The sequence below is a fragment of the Schistocerca piceifrons genome, chromosome 1 (assembly GCF_021461385.2).
Source record: "Schistocerca piceifrons isolate TAMUIC-IGC-003096 chromosome 1, iqSchPice1.1, whole genome shotgun sequence".
Classification (NCBI taxonomy): Eukaryota; Metazoa; Arthropoda; class Insecta; order Orthoptera; family Acrididae; genus Schistocerca; species Schistocerca piceifrons.
Genome location: NC_060138.1, coordinates 544330237 through 544352754, shown reverse-complemented (window position 1 = coordinate 544352754; position 22518 = coordinate 544330237). Strand labels below are relative to the sequence as shown.

Genomic DNA, 22518 nt, shown 5'->3' with positions numbered 1-22518 from the left:
TTATGGTACACTTCTGCAGTCTCAATTTTCTGTACACAGCATACATAGAGAATTACAAACTCTCATAAACAGTTACAAATTGTTTTTACGTGTAGTCAGAATGTAGGTCTTCCATGGCTTGGTACAGAAGATATTTATCTTCATCTGGGTCATGATTTGCTTCCGTCTATTTACAGTGGTGCTTATGTCTATGTGCTACTAGTTTTCAGTAACATTACATCAATTGGGCTGTTGGGTGGCCTGACCTTCCTACTTCAACCAGTCATGTCTCCCCTAAGTGGCTTCACAGTGTTCACGTACACTGCCTGCGCCTGCTACTCACTGGAATTTACGTTTCTTATAACCATCAAACTATTGCGGTTCTAGCAATTCGAACGTCATCCGAATGTGAGAAGACTATTTTAGTGAACCAATGTTAGATCAGTTATATGTATACAAATGAGGATGCGAGTAAATCATCGAACGAGTGTGTGTGTGTGTGTGTGTGTGTGTGTGTGTGTGTGTGTGTGAGACCCTGTAATAAAGATATAACAGCTAATGCGGCAAGCAGAAAGTTTAGAAGATTTTCATAATTTTACTATATTTTATCGGCACTATTATTATTTAAGTATACTGTCTAAGCATTAGAAGAAATTCACGGATTCACTTTAAAGTTTTCCATTAATAGATATAAGCGAATCTTGATCCAAACTTAATATCCTCTGTACAACGGCATTTCGTACTCTGTGGAAGACCTATAACATTATCGCTTAAGTACATCTGAAAAAATCGTAATTGTTTATGTAAGTTTGTTATCCTCGATGTACACTGTGCACAGAAAATTGTGTTTAACCATAAGAAAACTGTACAAGTTTTACCAAATTTCAGCAGTAACTATATGTAAAGATGAACACTCAAAAGTTACGGGTTTTTCATTTATGAAGTAATGACAGCATAATAAAGCAGCTTTTCATACTTCAAAGCCAATACGAAAAACGACAGTACACAAAAAACGCGTTTTAGAATGGGAATCGTTTCCCGAAACGCGTCGTGTAAAATAAAATCTTGACTGGTAGCAGAAAAGTTAATTTATGAATAAACCCATTGTTTTCACAATCAAGCTTTCACCAATCTTTTCTAATATAGCCTTGGTGCTTGCGTGATTTGTAATAGTAAAAATCCGAATTTATCGTGTTTCATATTATGGTTCGTCGATCCACAGCTCACAATTCAGGAAAACACAGCGGTTACCTGAATACTGGCTCCACGTGTCAACCTGAATCTTTAATTTGCAAGATACACGTACAACTTGCAAAAACAAGCTGTACTGCCCAGGCGTTGCTTTTCTGACCCCATGTCCATTTTTATAGAGCAGCTTCTTTTCCTCTAGGCTAGAATCCAGCTTTAAGCGGACCTTACGTATGTATCGTCATGTAATTCCGAGCATCCGTTCTTTCACAGTAGTTTTAGTCCGAAGTCCTTTTCCATCACTTTCGACTGATAGTACCCGCGTGCTAAAAGCTTGCACACTACACAATGGGCTGTACGCTAAGCACATTTGCTGCTGTTGTGCCGCCCACACTTGTTGCTATCTACGACTTAATATTTCGCCCATGGGAAAACGATCTTATCCACTGCAGTCATAAGCTCTCTGTTTTGAACAAAATAAGGGTAAATTTTCGTCAGAAGCCGAGAGAAGTTCCGTCTTTATTCTGAAACCATCTGCTATTAAATGGTGTGCTGGTACGACGACCGTAGTTTTCCATTAAAATTGTAATGCTTACTTTATTATTCTACTCTCGGTTGCTCTTTGTGGCATACGCGAACGGTTATTCACCTTGTGCCTGCTCCACCCTGGAAGACCGGCGCAGTCGCTTTCCCACGGTCGACACCTGGCTGGAAAGAAGGCGCGGGGCGGTCCGTGACCCGCCAGCCCTGCGCCCAACCTCCGGGCCCCTACCGCAGGTAGCAACGCCACAGCCCATCACACAGACAAACTACGCCTACCAAAAAGTTTCTCACCATCTTGGATCCAGTAGCCCGACTGGACCACTAAACAAAAATTTATTCACACTGGCTTCAATCGTCACAATTACTATTTCCGCATACTACAATTTGTTTTCTGTCTACCCAAACACGTATGCGCAGCTGTGTATCAAGACAGCGCCATCTACACGGTTATTTTTTCCACAAAAAATATACGTATTCATAGCTTACCTGAGACTAAATCGTTCAGATGGAATTTTACAGACTGGGTTGCTTTTATTCGTTGTCAGTTTCACAGCATGTTACCTGCATAGTAATCCGAAGAATTTAATGATACCTGGTTTAAAGCTTACGATTGTATTCAAAATTAAAGGTAACGAATCAAGATAAAGGCCTATCTTAATAGAAATTACAATGGCAACATCAATATGATTCGATAAAAAGGGATAATATACATCCACTTTGCCTAAAGAGAAATATGATTATTTTTTGGCTGAAACAGTGATGCATGTTTCGTCCTTTTCCTGTCATATTTTACATTTGATGTGTTTTCTTCGCTGGCTCTAATGCTGTTCACTGTTCATCCCAACGTTCTCAGTCATTGAGAGAAGCATATAGTTTCGCCGCTAACTGTGAGCGGTTACAGTAACAGACTCTCTGAATATGGAGCTGTAAGTTTACTAAATATTTTTTCTGTGTATGAAAACGAGATTTCAGACGGAAAAACGCACAGAACATACCATTGGTACCATTGCGAAAGCATTAAAAATAAATATTCCGATTACTTTGCATATGACAAAAACGCATGAAAACAAGCTACCTCCACCTTCACAACTAGCGCAAGCTTCAGACGAGGAAAGTGGGGATGTGTGCACATATTTTACTTTTTAGGCCTAAGATACGATAGCACGTCGCAATATAATGTATACCAGTGACACTTTCACTGGTGTCAGGGATGCAAGCCCTTGTTAGTCACCCCACCAGTAAAACCCCAACCCGATTCTGCACAGAATGCAATACTTTTAGCTTCAAACTCCTGACTGCTTCAGAAATGAGAAATATCGGGCGTTTGAGTAGATTAATTTTGGTCGGTAATTATATGAAATATTGAAAATCAAATCTGCAGCCCCTGTAAGCCGTTAGACAACCTACAACTGGGACCGTACACCATGAATCATGAACCGGACTTATCTGCTAAGAGGTGACTCATCTATTCCCACCACTAGAGCCTTCGAACTGCCTTTGCCTTCTCATTACATTTTTCTGTAAACTAGTTTCATGAAGCGAATGGCAACATTTCAGCAATACCTACATATCGAGATCCACTGCGGCAATAACGCCAATAATTACACCGCTAAACAATACATGCTTTCAGCAAACTAAGGAAATAAGCTACTGTAATTTTGAAACAACAAAACGGCACATTAATATCTACGTTATAACCCTGAATATTAACTTTCGTGTCATCATCCACTGAGTGCTGTGTTCGACATAAATGCGTCGTTTTTATGATGTATTGCAATCTGGTTATAGCACTCTTGGTAATTCAATCAATATCACAAAGTCCGCTCTTACGAACCGAATTCCTCCGGAAATCAAAGCAGCCGGTTCATAGTAAATTACTGTGCAAGATCTGAAGGAGCTGATTTCTTATCTACAGTGATAAAGCAACCTGTTCCCGAAATGGCTGTTCCGCGAACGGGTACAAGGTAAGGCTCAGTAACTCTAGTTTTCATTCCACGTCTACATCGTAAACAATGTTACCTGGCCCGGTACCATAACTGACTATACAATAGCTGCCTTGGACATACAAAAAATTGTACCATCGCTCCTTTCTGGGAATGGCAGCGCTTTCTTGTTGCACTATCTGGACACAAACTCTAGACTTATTTTATTAGCACCTCAGCCATGCTGGCGATGACGCCCAAGAACGTGAATGGAGCCTTCCTGTGCTACAGCGTTACATAATGTTTGACTATAATAAGCACAGCGACGGAAAGTCCCCTTGCAACAAGCAGTGACGCTAAATGCAGACTGAACGCTTTCCCAGCTTTATACAACTGTTCCACTTTATAGGAACTTCACATTCGCGTGCATTAGCAAAGAGTAACATATTCAATAATGACAAACTATTTGCTTCTGTCTCGGGTTCTTCGGCCGACGTTCATCTAATGATTTTTCTGACGGTTCACCACCGGCAATGAGGGTGAAGCTTTGACAATGCCAGCCACTCGTGCTGGCGAAACGTCAGAAAAATCATTAGATGAACGTCGGCCGAAGAACCCGAGACAGATGCCAATAGGCAGTTTGTCAACAAGTGGCCACGAAAGCCTTAATTTTGTATATTCAATAATGCCACCCAGGCACTGACGCCAAATGACGGATGTGCAGGGACACCCGTATTAGTACTCCTCGGTTAACCAAACGCAAATTTAATCGCAGAATATCACCCCAGATCAGACAAAAATGATAGTTTACCAGATGGAATGATTAGGCAACTTGATAAAATTCAACTGTTGCGCATTAAAGACACGTCCCTTGGTTGTCAGAGGGGTCCCACCCCATGTATCTTTTATACTAGAAGTACCTGGACACAATATGTAAAGAAAAATAGGAACTGCTGAATACGTAATTAAAGATATTGAGCTGGTAAATGCACAATTTATTCGCGTAAAAAAAGGTGCTTACGAAAGTTCACGTGACCATGAATCTGATAGGCGATTGCAATTTGTTAATTATTTCATACAAAATACAGAGTTTAATACTATCGCCACCAGCGCGATGCTAGAAAAAACTGTTGTCCCCGGTCATATAAGAGTTAGTCGATTGCAATCATAAAACCGTGAACATTATTTTAATGCAACAGGAAGAGGGAGCACAAAACTGATTTAACAAATGGGAGGGGAAAACAAAATTTAGCACCAGGGAAACATTTTTGTGGTTATTTAAACGGTGATTCGTAGACAGTGACTTCCCGACACTAACAAGGTTAACTCCCCATCGCAGCCACCACCCCCACTCAGATTTAGTGGTAAAAGGGTCCAGTGGACAGCCCATCAAAAACTGAACACAGATCAAGAATGAAACCACGAAGATGTACTGAACAGTGGAAAAAAGGCAAAATAGAAACAGTGAACATCAAAGCATAGGAAGTGCAATATAGGGCAGCTTGAAAAAGAAAGGCGTCGTGGATGAATGGTCAGTGATGGACTGCCAAGGGGGAGAGCCGTGTTCACACCTCTTTCGTGCCGAACTTTTTTCTTCGCTGCTTGTTTTATTCAAATTTGTGTGTGTCGTGGTGTAATGTTCGTTTGCAACAGCGAGGTGTAAAGTAGGGACTTAACGACACTATTCTGCACAAATACTGTATTAGCAGCCGAAAGGGAGTGCCGCTCGAATGGGAACAGCAGACTTTGATGACAAGGCGAGAAGTCAACCGAATCCTCCACCGGAAAACAAGTCTGGTGTGTCCTACACCGCATTAGTAACAATACGTGTGTAATATGATAATCTCTTACCGACGCATCCAATTTGTACGTCTATAACTGAATGAGATGCCTCCTTGCCCGATATAGGTACTAGTATGAACGTGATGATCACTCCCCAAGGAAATGACGAAACAATAGTTCGTCACGTAAGCTGCAACAAATGAATCAACAGTTTCATAATCACAGTTTCTCTGTGCTACATCTACATTTATACTCCGCAAGCCACCCAACGGTGTGTGGCGGAGGGCACTTTACGTGCCACTGTCATTACCTCCCTTTGCTGTTCCAGTCGCGTATGGTTCGCGGGAAGAACGACTGTCTGAAAGCCTCCGTGCGCGCTCTAATCTCTCTAATTTTACATTCGTGATCTCCTCGGGAGGTAGAAGTAGGGGGAAGCAATATATTCGATACCTCATCCAGAAACGCACCCTCTCGAAACCTGGCGAGCAAGCTACACCGCGATGCAGAGCGCCTCTCTTGCAGAGTCTGCCACTTGAGTTTATTAAACATCTCCGTAACGCTATCACGGTTACCAAATAACCCTGTGACGAAACGCGCCGCTCTTCTTTGGATCTTCTCTATCTCCTCCGTCAGACCGATCTGGTACGGATCCCACACTGATGAGCAATACTGAAGTATGGGTCGAACGAGTGTTTTGTAAGCCACCTCCTTTGTTGATGGACTACATTTTCTAAGCACTCTCCCAATGAATCTCAACCTGGTACCCGCCTTACCAACAATTAATTTTATATGATCATTCCACTTCAAATCGTTCCGCACGCATACTCCCAGATATTTTACAGAAGTAACTGCTACCAGTGTTTGTTCCGCTATCATATAATCATACAATAAAGGATCCTTCTTTCTATGTATTCGCAATACATTACATTTGTCTATGTTAACGGTCAGTTGCCACTCCCTGCACCAAGTGCCTATCCGCTGCAGATCTTCGTGCATTTCGCTACAATTTTCTAATGCTGCAACTTCTCTGTATACTACAGCATCATCCGCGAAAAGCCGCATGGAACTTCCGACACTATCTACTAGGTCATTTATATATATTGTGAAAAGCAATCCGTAGGCTCTTACTTTGTTTATCAGGCGACACTGCGGAACTGTATCGAACGCCTTCCGGAAGTCAAGAAAAATAGCATCTACCTGGGAGCCTGTATCTAATATTTTCTGGGTCTCATGAACAAATAAAGCGAGTTGGGTCTCACACGATCGTTGTTTCCGGAATCCATGTTGATTACTACATATTAGATTCTGGGTTTCCAAAAACGACATGATACTCGAGCAAAAAACATTTTCTAAAATTCTACAACAGATCGACGTCAGAGATATAGGTCTATAGTTTTGCGCATCTGCTCGACGACCCTTCTTGAAGACTGGGACTATCTATGCTCTTTTCCAATCATTTGGAACCCTCCGTTCCTCTAGAGACTTGCGTTACACGGCTGTTAGAAGGGGGGCAAGTTCTTTCGCGTACTCTGTGTAGAATCGAATTGGTATCCCGTCAGGTCCAGTGGACTTTCCTCTGTTGAGTGATTCCAGTTGCTTTTCTATTCCTTGAACACTTATTTCGATGTGAGCCATTTTTTTCGTTTGTGCGAGGATTTAGAGAAGGAACTGCATTGCAGTCTTCCTCTGTGAAACAGCTTTGGAAAAAGGTGTTTAGTATTTCAGCTTTACGCGTGTCATCATCTAATGCCATCATCATCCCGGAGTGTCTGGATATGCTGTTTCGAGCCACTTACTGATTTAACGTAAGACCAGAACTTCCTAGGATTTTCTGTCAAGTCGGTACATAGAATTTTACTTTCGAATTCAGTGAACGCTTCACGCATAGCCCTCCTTACGCTAACTTTGACATCGTTTAGCTTCTGTTTGTCAGAGGTTTTGGCTGCGTTTAAACTTGGAGTGGAGCTCTCTTTGCTTTCGCAGTAGTTTCCTAACTTTGTTGTTGTACCACGGTGGGTTTTTCCCGTCCCTCACAGTTTTACTCGGCACGTACCTGTCTAAAACGCATTTTACGATTGCCTTGAACTTTTTCCATAAACACTCAACATTGTCAGTGTCGGAACAGAAATTTTCGTTTTGATCTGTTAGGTAGTCTGAAATCTGCCTTCTATAACTCTTGCTAAACAGATAAACCTTCCTCCCTTTTTTTATATTCCTATTAACTTCCATATTCAGGGATGCTGCAACGGCCTTATGATCACTGATTCCCTGTTCTGTACATACAGAGTCGAAAAGTTCAGGTCTGTTTGTTATCAGTAGGTCCAAGATGTTATTTCCACGAGTCGGTTCTCTGTTTAATTGCTCGAGGTAATTTTCGGATAATGCACCCAGTATAATGTCACTCGATGCTCTGTGCCTACCACCCGTCCTAAACATCTGAGTGTCCCAGTCTATATCTGGTAAATTGACATCTCCACCCGACTATAACATGCTGAGAAAATTTATGTGAAATGTATTCCAAATTTTCTCTCAGTTGTTCTGCCACTACTGCTGCTGCTGAGTCGGGAGGTCGGTAAAAGGAGCCAATTATTAACCTAGTTCGGTTGTTTAGTGTAACCTCCACCCATAATAATTCACAGGAACTATCCACTTCTACTTTACTACAGGATAAACTACTACTAACAGCGACGAACACTCCACCACCGGTTGCATGCAATCTATCCTTTCTAAACACCGTCTGTACCTTTGTAAAAATTTCGGCAGAATTTATCTCTGGCTTAAGCCAGCTTTCTGTGCCTATAACGATTTCAGCTTCGGTGCTTTCTATCAGCGCTTGAAGTTCCGGTACTTTACCAACGCAGCTTCGACAGTTTACAATTACAATACCGATTGCTGCTTGGTCTCCGCATGTCGTGACTGCCCCGCACCCGTTGAGGCTGTTGCCCTTTCTGTACTTGCCCAAGGCCATCTAACCTAAAAAACCGCCCAGCCCACGCCACACAACCCCTGCTACCCGTGTAGCCGCTTGTTGCGTGTAGTGGACTCCTGACCTATCCAGCGGAACCCGAAACCCCACCACCCTATGGCGCAAGTCGAGGAATCTGCAGCCCACACGGTCGCAGAACCGTCTCAGCCTCTGATTCAGATCCTCCACTCGGCTCTGTAGCAAAGGTCCGCAGTCAGTCCTGTCGACGATGCTGCAGATGGTGAGCTCTGCTTTCATCCCGCTAGCGAGACTGGCAGTCTTCACCAAATCAGATAGCCGCCGGAAGCCAGAGAGGATTTCCTCCGATCCATAGCGACACACATCATGAGCGACCACCTGCAGATGGGTGCACCCTGTACCCTTCATTGCATCCGGAAGGACCCTTTCCACATCTGGAATGACTCCCCCCGGTATGCACACGGAGTGCACATTGGTTTTCTTCCCCTCTCTTGCTGCCATTTCCCTAAGGGGCCCCATTACGCGCCTGACGTTGGAGCTCCCAACTACCAGTAAGCCCACCCTCTGCTATTGCCGAAAGATGTTTTTAACGTCTTTGAAGTTGCGTTCTGTTTAGGTAGTTTTGACTAATTCGTTCGTTGTGACAGTTCACACCCGTTTGTTGTTTTCATTTCTATGAGACGTCTACGTGGTATCTCGCCTGCTTATTATGCATCACATTTAGACATGCGACGGTAACCACCACAAGACTCATTCTATAACCAACGTATAGTATGGAAACTGCCAAGACTACAGAAAGAGAAACGTTTCAATGACCAAACTGTCGGTTCATACTGTTGTGAAAAAACAAAAGTAAAAGGCACGAGGGAGTTCTGAACACGGGTCGTCGGGATTACAACTCCGTGACCAGTTAACTAAGACGCCGCGGCCGTTCAAGTTCTCTTCATATGATACCTAAGATTGGACCGTTCACTTTATTTTTTCGTTTTTCAAAGTTCAGTACACCTTCCTGTTTTCATGCTTTATCTGTATTGAGTTTTTGACTGGCTATCCTCTGGCCCATTTTACCACTAAAGCTGAGCGGGGTGCGATGGGAGTTTCCCTTTTAAGATGCGCGTGGTATTAGAGAAAGAACCATCGCGAGAGAGTGCGTACGACACCACGCAGATTCTTACATGTCCACGCTACTGACATACGTACTTCACTACCGCGTCCACCTAATTGCATTCTTACCACGGCTGCGCTGTCCCTGGCTGCTATGTGTGGAGTGGAGCCGTGTATAAACCACGCTTAGCTGCTCCTGCACCAAGTTATCAGACCAAGACTGTCACCCCAATACATTTGTGGCCCGCTTCAGACCTCCGAGAAAACCCCCGTACAGTCTTTACTGCTAGTCACTAAACGGGCATAAATTTCCACCATTCGGAGTCCTCCAAGCACAACCACCAGCTCCTACCAACAAAATATATTCGCTTACCCGTATCGAGAATTCAGAACAGACAAAGTAAACATCTGCCGGGAATACTTGTTTGTTGGAAGTCCTCTGGCTTTCAACGGGGGTTTGACACCGCATTCTCCCATTGTAGGAAACATTCCAGACGTCCTTATGTCCAAATGTTTGGCCTGTGTGGACATGGGTCTTACGTGCACAACAGGACGTAAAGTGCTCGTAATCGGCGGATTCCTCAGGGCTCTGACTACCTGTGTCCCGTTTCGGTGTTCACCATGCCAACCGCACTTAAGTTAACCTTCAGTTCTATTGACACGTTACGGCTGGATTTAACGCGAGTGCCTCCTCCATCTACCCAAGTGTCCGGTGTTATGAGGACAGTATAGTGCTCAGGTAACCAGTTCCCCTGCAGCCGCAAGAATGCGATTACCTGCGCACTACCTCAAAGTGAACTATCGCTCACGCAGAACATGACGAGATGAAAGGAAATATTGCACTCTTGGCTAAGGTCGAAAGGAACACGAGTACAGAGTTCATAATCAGTTGGATGGCGAAGGGGTGATAGCGAGTAAACCATTTCGAGAACTATCCCTGCATTAGTGAATGAGAATGCAGAGCACAAATATAATAGTCTACTGTCCACCACTGCGTCCCCTCGTTCTGCAATGCAGAAGTGACGAGAGCGCAGGGAGCAAGATTCTTTTTTTCTTTCACTGTGAAGAAATTTTTAAAAAATTCTAAGAACCTGCTGTTAATTATGCTTACGGAAACTGAGTTAATATAGTAACACAGGCAACCCTCACGACAGCTTCAGGCAGGCTTGTCAACCTAAAGTTCCGCAGTGTGTGGAGATTTCTCCCCGACGTCACGAAAAATTCAGGAATTTTGGAGACAAAGCATCTCTGGAGAATAGTGCTGCACTCTTACGGGCATATGCTCATATTATACGATGTGCATCTGCTTTGCCTTTTAATACGAAGTTCTGGTATACTGGAGGTTATACTGCATTTAGCTAATTCTATTCTTTCAAATAAGAAGTATCCATTGATTATATGTGGACGGGACCTTCGCACGAGCAACAAATGACAGCAACCGCTGTCCAATGGAGGCGGTAACGTATGTTTACCTTAGTCAGGCCAATTAAGAAGTCAAGCTCAAATGAAGTACTATTTCTATACTATTTTGCAGGACTGCAGACAAAGGTTGTAAATATAATAGTCACTGAATGAACAGCAAAATGTCAAACTGTGGTAGCATTGATCATTAAATCCAAGGTACCTTGTTATCAGTGTACCGCTGAATCATGACTTAAGATGCGTGTTCACAGACTCTCCTCTCCTTGGAAGGGAGGGGGGCGCAAGCTTTGTGAAGAATATGTGAAATTTTAGACATTGCCTTCTTATTTCCCATGCCTAGTCTGAATGGACGAATAACGACGAAAGTTACGAGAACTTTTCAATAGAGAATGATCGTAATTATTTTGATGGTCAATTTCTCGCGCTAAAATTTAATATTATATTCTGTTAGCTTAATGTGCAACAAAGACGCCATAGTAGTTTCACTGTTGGGTCTCCTGGTTCCCGCTTGTGAGTGGCAGGCAAGGTCAAGGGTTCAGTATCGCCTACCGCTGCAATGGAGGTTACACGTGAGGAACAATATGCGGCACTGAAATTATGCTTTCGTCTCAACAAATCTTCAGCTGAGGCCTATACAATGTTACAAGATGCCTATGGAGAGTTCTTCCCTACACCACAGCTCGAATATGGTTTAAAAGGTTTAAAGAGCTGAGAATTTCAAAGGAAGGTGGACACAGTGTTCCAGTTACTGCTGTTACGGAAGAAAACACAGCTGCTGCCACAGAGAGAATCGACTAATTTCCTGACTTTCTGAAATACTGAACATTTCATTGGGTGACACCCGCACGTTGTTGCTAAAAATTACACATGGCACTTGTTTGTGCGCCATAGGTTCCAAGACTGTTAGATTCCCGAACAAAAGGACATTAGCGTGCAGTGCAGTTAAAGTTGATATTAGACGAAGATCCGGAGTTTGTTTCGAATGTAATCACTGATGATTAAACTTCGCTCCATCATTTTGATCCTGAGGGCAAACAGCAGAGCTCAGAGTGGAAGTCTCCATCACTAACTCCCAAAAAAGCAAAAGTGTTTGCTTCTGCTGGGAAAGTTATGGTCATCTCATTCTTTGATATTCATGGAATGGTTTATCAGCATGTTGTACCTGCACACACATAACTGGAAAATACTATAGGGATATCCTGAAAAGCATTTCAAGTCCATATCAGGCGCAAAGGACCACATTTTCGTGAAGCAGGCTGGATGCTGCACCACATTGCGCGGCAGCATATTGCCAATGTTGCTGCTGAATGTCTTGCAAAAACCAACGCGCAGAGCATCCTCACCCTCCTCCCTATAGTCCGGATTCAGCCCCATGTTCTATTCTCTAAAATGAAGAAAAGCCTTCGTGGGAGGCATTATCAAACATCAGAAGCAGTGGTGAAGGCTACAGAGGAGATTTTGAAGGTCCTCTCAAAAAAATGGTTTCCAGCATGTATTTGAAGACTGGCAGAAACTCTGGCACAAGTGCATCGCATTCATGGGAGAATACTACGAGAATGACCATCAAATTATGAGCATGAGAAAAGGTATGCTGTCACAAAAAAAAAATATTTGAACAGTCCTCGTACAACTAATTTTTCGCAGGACTAAACAGACAAAGTATAAATCAGATACTGATCGACATTCGTCCCATACTTAGCAGCTGCCCACTTAGTAGCTTGTTAATGTAACTGTGCTGAGGTGCATGTTTTAACTAATTCGCTACCTCTTAACTGTTCTCCACAGTATCTACACATCAAACTTACGCGGACACTCCTACGAAAACAGTATTTACCACCAGTTTAAACGATGGCATGGTTTTAATGCGTTGCCACTAAAGTAAAAGTCCAAAACGTGAAGACAACCACAAAGTCGCGAACAAACACGCGGTAACGGCAATGGTAGGAAAAGCACTGCGTCCAGTGACCACACACACACACACACACACACACACACACACACACACTTGAGACGCAGATAGAATGCTGAAATGGAGGGGGGGGGGGGGGCGAGCTTTGTGTTAGTCGAAAAGCAATAACAGCAGCACAGCTCGGTCAGGAGTGCTCAGTTACTCCTAGAGTAACAAACCAACCCATCAGGAACATTTCAGTTCTTTACAGCTTGCTCGTGCGATTACACTGAAGTGGTGACTCAGAGCAACCATAGTTAAACCACGACTAGGCAGTTGCGTACTGAACACTGCAGTGCAGTCGTATAGTGGAACTGCAGCTCATCACCGACACATTTATGTAGCCAATGGTAAATAACACTTCAGATGTAAAGAGCGTCGCCAATGGCAGCGGAAGGCTGGGAAGACACGATTTGAAATGAATACACGTTACAACCTGTGGCAATCTCAAGGATGGGTTCGGAGAATGCCTGGAGAACTTTACCTACCATCGCGCATAGTGCGGTTAATGAAGTACGGAAGATGTGGATGTTACGGTATGGGAGTGATTTTCGTGGTTAGGGTGTAGTCCGCTCACGGCGCTTAAGAAAACGTTAACTGCGACATATCACAGCATTGCTTACTGCGAACCTGTGAGGCACAGTTGAGGACGATTGTTGGTAGAAGCATCACAAAGCGCTGTGTCAAAGCAGCATCTGCGAAGCAATGGCTTTTAGACATTAACATTCCTGATATGAATGTGTTTGCCCAGAATCACGACCCGAATCTAACGGAACACCTTTGGACTGCGCTCTAATTCGATCCAGACCCCAAGCCTGCAATAAATACCACTACCTTCTACGCTTTCCACTGTTTAAGAATGGGCTGCGATTCTTTCAGACATCCAGCACATCACAGGAAGTGTCCCCCGCAGAGCTATAGCCGTGGAAGGTAAACGGTGGACATATATCTATATTAATGTCTAATAATATGGTTTAAGGAGATTGTATCCCCTGACAGTGAGGTTTCTGTAATAAGGGAGGTACAGAATCCATTACCTCGCAAGGATGAGAAAATCTACATGTGTTGCACACTAAGAGCTTCACTGCGTGGCAACTTTAAGCAAACGCGGACGAATGATATCCAGCTATAATGACTGGAGAAAACGAATTCTACCAGAGGTGAAAATATCACAACCCAGAGAAGCCACCGATAAGTCGTACGCAGCATATGTGATTCACGAAGCCGTGTTGCTGGCGGGCAGAAAGAAATGAAATGCCCTGAAGGCAAGAGACGGGGAGGGGAGGGGGCGCTGCAGCAGGATGTCGCGCTGGCGGCCACAGTCGACCGGCCGGCGCGACGGTCGATAGCCGTTGACGTCACGACCAGCCGGCCCGCCGCAGCAGCCGGCCGCCGCCGCCACGGCGACCAAGGTCAGCCGGCCGCGCTAGCAGCCTCTCCAGCGCGTCGTTGCGACACGCGAGAAAGGCTCGCTGGACGCCTACAGTCTCTACTAGGCACTTCACCTCCAATCCCAATAAAAACATTTCAGTGCTCACTGGCCCAGTGCTTTAATCGCTTCTAGCGGCGCTTTTAATGTGGGCACTATTAAGCTGCACTGACGTAAGTACACGCTACACGGTCTGTCACCAGGTAACTGGCTGGGATAGTCAAAAAATTAGAGGAATGCAACGGCATTCCACCTTCATTAGGACCATGCCTAGTAAGCCACTGGTGTTCAAACCGACCTTAGGATTTATTTCTGCATTACCTTGTTATATCCACTACCTCCAATACAGAAATAATAAATCTAAAAAAGAACATGGCGCGTTCTCATACATGGAGCTTCTCAGTTCATCACAAGTTGAACTCAGCACAGTAAAGTTATATACGCAAGCAACCACCTACCAACCAATAACTCACTGAAGAATTCGAACATTAAGTGGGATTGTATACGCGTAGACAAAAATCCCACTACGTCACAAAAGAAATTCATGTACGGGATACCGAAGCAGCAGAAAAACCATTTACCCACCAGAAAGGATGGTTTACACTATGCCACCAATTCAGTGAAATAAGTTATTTAGAAGCTCTACTTCGCGACCAAGTAGCGAATAAGTAAACGCGCATTCACAGATCTGGTTGGCAGTCCTGTGTCCACTGTTGTCGCATGGGCGCTGCAACAGGATTCGGTATACCGGAAGAGGTGGAAGAAGAGATTGAAACTAAGGAGATAAAGAGAAAATGGGTTGGGCAAAGATTTGATTGAGCATCCAATTTGCTTCTGAAAAAATACGCAACTGCATACCGACCTGATACTTCTGATTTTCTGTTTAATCTTCTACTGAAGCCCCCATTTTCCCGTCTTTCCTGCTATGTTAGTTTTTTTAATTTTTGTACAGAGGGCATTCCACGTGGCACAAAAACTTACAGAAACAAAGACCTACAAGTAACAGTGATAAGATAGCGGAACGAAGACTTCACACGGGTACAGTGAAGCTCATAGGCAAGTGAGCTGGGCTGGGGGAAGCCACTTCACTGGCTACGATTATTCGATCTTGCCGATCAAACAATTTTACTAGACGTCGTTCAGAAACGTTTAGTTACTACCTCATTTGACATAACTAAATTACGACCTAGTGTGAACCAGCCTATAGTTTTTTATACATTCGTCACGGACAAGGTTAACAGCAGTCAAATTTGAGGACAGAATTTGTGCTGCCGAGTTAACAACGTTCTTACCTTACACCGTAGAAAATAGATCTTAAAGCTTTCTTTTTACATATACCAACTACTGATCATGTCAACATTAGGATACTAACTAGGAACTTTGTTATACTTTCGAGTCCTACAGTATCTTAAGTCACTAAGATTTAGTGCAATCAGGACAGTTTAGTGCAGTTTGAATTCATTTACCCATTCTTAGAGTCCATTAGACAAAACAATGGTAATTCGTGGCTTAGTTTGCTAAAAGATTCTTCAGTTGCTTCAGTGTGATATCAAACGGTAATTGATAGTCTTGTGGTATGATGCACTTCCCAAGTCATTCGCTAGGTAGCAATATTTATAGCACAAGCTGAATGCATTTAAATTTGCGTTAGTATTACTTAAGCTTTCTACTTAATTTTGTAGCTTGCTGTGTCGTACAACAGTCCTTTTTTTTTTAAATTGCTTACATTTGCTTTAATGCCCTCTTAGCCATGTGGTAAATGCTTCTATAGTCTACAAATTTTTATTATAATTGATAATCCTCATGTAGTTTTAATTACATATCGTGGATTTTCAGGACAAATGGCAGTTCTTACGTTTGTTTCCGCTTATATTCTCAAAGTTCGTGTGAAAAGGCAGAGTAATGTTTCAGTATCACTGTGTGTTAGGTGAGTTCGTGAACGGGTAATTAACGTATGGTCCTCAGTCGAAAGACTTGTCTGATGAGGCTCTCCAAACTAGCCTACCTTGTGCAAGCCTCGGAGCCAAATGAAACTTAACTAGTAGCTACATTGAAAGCTCGGACTTTCCTGTCAATGCTAAAAGATTCTGTTCGTTTCTTATTTCTGTCGTGAATCTCTTAATTCATTCCTCTGTGAGACTGAATCGGTTCCTGGGGTGTTTACCTGACTATACGGTATCTCATGTAATGTAAATGGATGGTGAAGATACGGACACTCCTACGGCTAAGAGACAGCGTGTTTATTTCAAGTGTGTTGGTTGATCTGGAGGAGGGAACTAAACAGCAAGGTCATCGATCTATTTCAACTGTGATTAATAAAAAAGCTTTTACTTTGGTACATATTTTTAACGAGCGCGTGATCCGTTTACATACCATGAAATATGTTACAGCGGTAGCCGAACGATAGCTATTCTACGATCTTCTCGGAACGCCAGACTTTTCCGCAGTCTATGACCAGTACGTCACGCAAGTCCGGCTATTGAACTGTAAACTGATGTAATGACTGTGTCGATAAAGGCGAGAATGACGTGTCAGCATGCATCGAAGCATTGTGAAAATGCAACGTCTTCATTTCGCAGAAAAGGCAACGTACTGTACTTCGGTTCAACGCCACTGATGGTTTATAGACACCTGTGAAAAAAAAATTGTCTACCGAGTTACGAGAACCAATACCTTTACTATTACCAATGCGAAAAATGTCCCTATGTGTATATGGTTTATATGCGGCACAATATTTTCCAGTTGCTGGCTTACATATTTTATATATATTTAAAAGCGATATAAAGTGGCTGTAGCCAACATATCTAGACGATAAGTCAGAAGGATTAAAGAATAACTACAGAATGAATCTTTCGAAACAAATGTGTTCTGACAGACCCCTTTCTCAATGCAACTCAAAGATCAGTCTTAGTGTGACGAAAAACTAAGAGCCCTTTTATCTGAAAACCAGCTACACCATCCAACTACTGCAGTCTAGGTCATGTCAACTACGATCCCAAAGCAAAATACAATGGGTTCGCCTCAAGCAATCCAATCAACCGTCGAAAATGGGACATCAGCTCGAACTTTACAAATTAGATGCAAGGTACACAGCGTTTGGAGAGTGTACTTGGTACTTCATCTTTGAAATTAAAGTCCCGAAGTTGGTGTTGGGACAGCAACCAACCACAAATTTACTTTCAGTTCCTTTATTCAAAGGGTATCGTTACCGGTTTCGAATCTGTGATTCATCCTCAGACGGTTTACACGCTTTCTTTATGACATGTGGTGTGTTTTTTACAGATTAATTGTCCTAAAATGTAAATAATACAAAACTATAAACACGCCACACGCAGATGGATGCGTTACAGATTTTCGTTGCATGTGACTTGAAATGTCCATTTGGTGTGTGCTTTCATAACATTCGTCCAACAGATGTAAATACATTCCCACTGTATTATTAGTGTAGCACAAAGTCCTGAAGTGACTTATGTTAACGTACAACAACGCGCTGGCAATTTTCAATGCGTATATTGAAGGTCCCTACCGAAAGTAAATCGCGACACCAAAGAATCCTGCAGTTTCAAAACTTTTTTCGTAATATTTTGGTTACAAATACTTGAGCTCATTAGTTAAATTAATACTGGCAGGCCTACAGTAACATAGCTCCCTTAAATAACGTTGGCAAGGTTGCAACAGCTTTACTCATTCGCCACGAAGTAGTCGCGTCTCGTAACAGCTTTTGAACAGTAATTCCGTCAGATTACGTGAGGTTAGTCGAATGACTAGCGTATGAACTATGATGTTTTTTGTCGCATTATCTGATATTTTTCATGTTCAGGTGGGGTGAAAATTGCCACTGTAGAATGGTAGCCGCGAATGTTTTGACTTTCAGTGATTTTGAACGAGGTAACAGATTAGTATGTCTGTCCCGATAACTAACCCGTAACATCAAAGTCTTGGTGAAACGCAAACTTTCCGAAACACTGCCGAACTATACGGTTACGACATACTTCCTTCGTGCGTTACAAGTCTCAACATAGCTATCGCGGCAGACTGAAAATCTTCCTCAATCGCACAGTTAAAGTGCCACGTTAATTGTTGCAGAGGCAGAAACCTATGGCAGCTACAGTACACCTGCCATTGCAAGGCTGCGTCACAAGCATAATCAACAGACCATATACAGTAGGCCCATAACTATAGTTACCGCATCGTGTAGTATATTTTCAACAGCAATTAATTGCGGCACGCTTTCCTGAATTTCGTGTAAATATTTACGGGAAATAAGGGGAGCTGCCCCTCCCCATTCCCTCGAGGGAATATTCAAAACGCGCTAGCTTTCTGCCCTACCACATACTTATAAATTCAGTATCACTTTGAAAACACTAGAGTATAATGGATACTGACTAACAGCGAATCTCAAAATTAACTACGAAATTAACAAGAGTTACCCGTCTTAACCCTTATGGATGCGCTCTAGGTAATGATCCCACACTTCTCACATATGACTGCGAGCACGATATGAAGTATTTGTTCTTTGACTTTATTCTCTGGTAAATCTTAGCAACAGGCTCTAGCGAGATTCCCCACTAGTGTCACATTTCAGGATACACGTTGTCCTAACGGAAGGCCAAGACTCAACTTGCAACCTAGCATTTTAGCTGGTTAAGACTGGTGCGATACCAAAAATATAGCCGTATCTTTTTTAAGCGTACCGATGTGTTAGTACCGTGCACGAGGGCTTCGGTGTCGGTCTATTACAAGTTTACTGAGATTTCAATCTCCCGTTGCACTGTGTTCCTGAACAACTATTTTCGGTCTGTACATTATCTGGAGGGCTTCATGCCTTACCAGTTTTGACCCAGGGTGCCACATTTGTGAAACCTTGTTTAGGACCCCATCGTCTAGTCACAAAAGTACTATTTATCATAGGTATATTCTTGAGGTTATCAACACAATGTGACTTTGCGTTTTTATTTGGGCTGATGAAGTAAAAATCAACGTAGTATTTCTTAGATTTTGTTGCAAACGCCTAGTCCGCTTGATCTTTGTTTCATTGATAGTGGAGATCTGTAATAATGCCGGTATAGGATTTCTTCTATTTGGAATCATTGGCTCTTCTCTGAAAGTGAAACTTAGCAATGTTACCATCTGTATTGAGGATACGTTACGAGACCTTCCACAGCAAACTGTACACCGATGTATTAGCGACTGTCTGAAAGGTGGCCTCTATTTGTGATGCCCTGGATTATACTACTATAAGTGTCCAATGTTGTATATCTACCGCTGAAACAAATTTGCTCCACAGCTTTGAACGTATATCCCGCCTCCCAACAAAGTTTCCATACACTGCCACACTACCAGGTAAGTGTCTTGAGGTCCCTTACAGCCTATTACAAGCCCTTTTCCGTTACCGAAATATGGAGTGTCACAGTATTGTGCGAGATCCTTTGCCTGTTTGACGGCTTTACAACAGTTCAACGTCCCGTTCACATTTACGTGTGGACCACATGCTTTTATTTGAATAAGAAGAAAATCGGAAGCATTCTGTTAGAAGGAATTACTCTGGTGTCTCTTAAAAGATTTAGGGAATTCGCAATAAGCCAGAACCTCGGTGGTCTGCGGGAATTTCCTCCCGAATGAGAGTCCACTGTCTTAACCAATGCTCCACCACAAGCATGTATCCAGATTCGACACAAAGTTCAAAGGTGGCTCACTATTCAGCAAGCATCTCACATGTTATCTGCGAAACAAAGTTAAATATTTAATGAGTGAATCTGACGTAGATTCATCTCGCCATCTACAGTCTTTTGTTAATCTACTTGAGCTGTCCCTGTTGGTCTTCAGTGCTTTGTCAGCTTTTTCGGCAGAGTGTTTTCCTGCTCAGGAAACTTTAGGACGAGGCAATTTTCTTCTGATATTCTATGAATAACAGACTTCTATTGAAGAAATGCAAATACAACAGTACGGTATCCGACTTCCGTTTCTAATTATCCGTGAGACTGCTAAAACCATCGTTATGCGAGTGAGCAGGACGACGGCTGTAATCCCATTTCTTCTAATACATCAATTTGCATGTGGCGAACCGAAGTCTTGACAATACACCTAGGAACACAAGCGCCAAGCTTCTGAAGGCTACATCTGATCGTAACCTACTGATAGAAGTAGCTTGGTAAACAGTGGTGATATGGACCCTGCCAGGGTGTGGCCAAGGCAGCGGGCACCAAGCCTACCTCCCCTGCGGACCCCAGAGCACGACGCCAAGCTCCCGGGACAGGGAGATGCCCGCCGGGTGAGGGGGCGGTGGAGAGGGGCGGCGCTCAGCTTCTGCTCGGCGGACAGGCAGAGCGTAGCAACAAAGCCACGCAACAAGCGGCAACAGTGCACGGGGACTATCACCAAAAAGAAGAGCCCAGAGCATGTGAAGCCGAGAAACCACAATTTCGAACGACCTGCAAAATCTATCTAGCCGGGATAGCTTAGCAACCCAAGGAAGAACAGTAAGAAAGGCGACAAGATACACAAACGTTCACAATTTGTCCGCTACCCCCAAAATGTGTAATGCTGAAGTATGACTGTTCTACTCACCAGTAAACCAGTCTCGACACTGGGTAATAAGGTTAGTCTGCTACCGTCCACAAGCTGGTTTTCTTGCAAAGTTCCTTCGCGCAGTTGCCTATAACAGAAAGGCTGTATCAGCACGCTCTAATGAGGTTCACAAGAAGTAACAACGTGCAGTTATTCTAAAAGATCGCCCTCTCCGAAACCATGACGTCCCTAATTCTAAACTAAGGCGCCCTGAATCTTAGAGAAAATACATTGTCCCTTATATTAAATGAACAACGCTTGGCCTATTCATTAGTTCCCCGAACCACTTCTTATACCAAGCAAACGCCACGTAGCCTACGCCGGGAGGTTGCGTATTTAATAAGACAGCTGTCTCACCTGTCCCTGTGTAACAGGCATATGCGCTCCTTGGGCACTTTCAGCTTTTTCGAAATCAGTTTTTTCAGTGTCTCAACTGTGTCCGTCTTCGAAGCCTGCAAATCGAACTGCCCGCCCGTCGTCGGAGTGACCCTGACGGTCAGGCTTGATGACGACGACGAGGAAGACGCAGACGCCGACGCGGCGCAGCCACACCCCGGGTGCGGCGAGGTTGCCGTAGTCGCAGCAGCCTCCGGCTTCGCTGCTTCCGACGTTCCACCGCTGCTCGCACTGCCACTATCCATTGTCTGCGTGTGTCTGCGCGCACTCACGCACGAAGGAGCACACGCACACACTCTTTACAAGCCGTGGATAGCTTACTTATTTACTGCCTCGGCGCACAATTTTCCAGCAAGAGTCCGGTAGAAAAACTCAAAATTATCACAAAATAAACGTAAAAAAAAAAGTAACCGCACTAACTACACTACTCCCTAGGGCTTGTACCGCACCCCACCACCTTCCGTCCGCGACTGAGGCACGATCCAGTCTCATATCCCTCCCACCGTCCGTGGTGGAGAGAGGCGCGACAGTGGCGCTGCGGTCGTCGCTCCGTTCACTTGTTCAGTAACAACTGTGCGCTCTAGCGTCATGTAAGCGAACGTACATCCTACCCAAATATGAAAACTTTAATGCTTACATGACTTTGATATAAATCTGTTAAGAAACCTAAATCGTAAATGAAAATGGATTTTGTCCCCGTAAAAGTTCTCAGCAGGAAAATAACTCCACTAAAACGTTTGACGAAGCATGCGAGAACGTCAGGGATAGCTCAAGTAATTCATGCAAAACTCTGTAGATGGCGGGCTCAACGTCGTAAGTGTTCGCTCATTAAATATTTAAATTTATTTTTCACAGAATAAGATTTTACTGCATATTTTGCAAAGAGACGATGTTAAAGGTCTAAAGGACAACGTTGGATGATGAGTGAAATGTTTCTACTGAGTGAAACTGTGATAAACTAATGCGTTCTTGATAGTAGTAGATCTCCAATTCTGCTATAAATACCAGCCTCTACAAATGTTCGACAACACGACAATTTTGCTTTTTTAATTTTCTCTAGAAAGGGTTAATTTTAATTAATTAACCCACATACATAAAATTTAAACATGGGCTGTATTACAGAAATGGATTCTTGCGCTAGACCCGCATTCGGATCTCCAGGCGGGGACTACTCAAGAGGATGTCATTACCACAAGAACGAAACCTGGTGATCTACGGATCGGACCATGGAATGTCAGATCCCTTAATCGGGCAGGTAGGTTAGAAAATTTAAAAAGGGAAATGGATAGGTTAA

General features: G+C 43.3%; 1 protein-coding gene across 2 annotated transcripts in view; it reads right to left on the bottom strand.

Moving 5' to 3' along the window:
- Positions 1 to 21694, bottom strand: part of LOC124799932 (midnolin-like) — a 234002-nt gene extending 212308 nt beyond the window's left edge. For both annotated transcript variants that reach the window (XR_007017104.1, XM_047262956.1), the window contains exons 1-2: positions 21186 to 21694; positions 20829 to 20916 (exon numbers count right to left, since the gene is read on the bottom strand). Coding sequence is in view for 1 of the 2 variants with exons in the window: in XM_047262956.1 (XP_047118912.1) it covers positions 20829 to 20916; positions 21186 to 21469 (372 nt within the window). In the remaining variant the exon portion in view is untranslated. The remainder of the gene's footprint in view (positions 1 to 20828; positions 20917 to 21185) is intronic.
- Between the last annotated feature and the right edge of the window lie 824 nt (positions 21695 to 22518).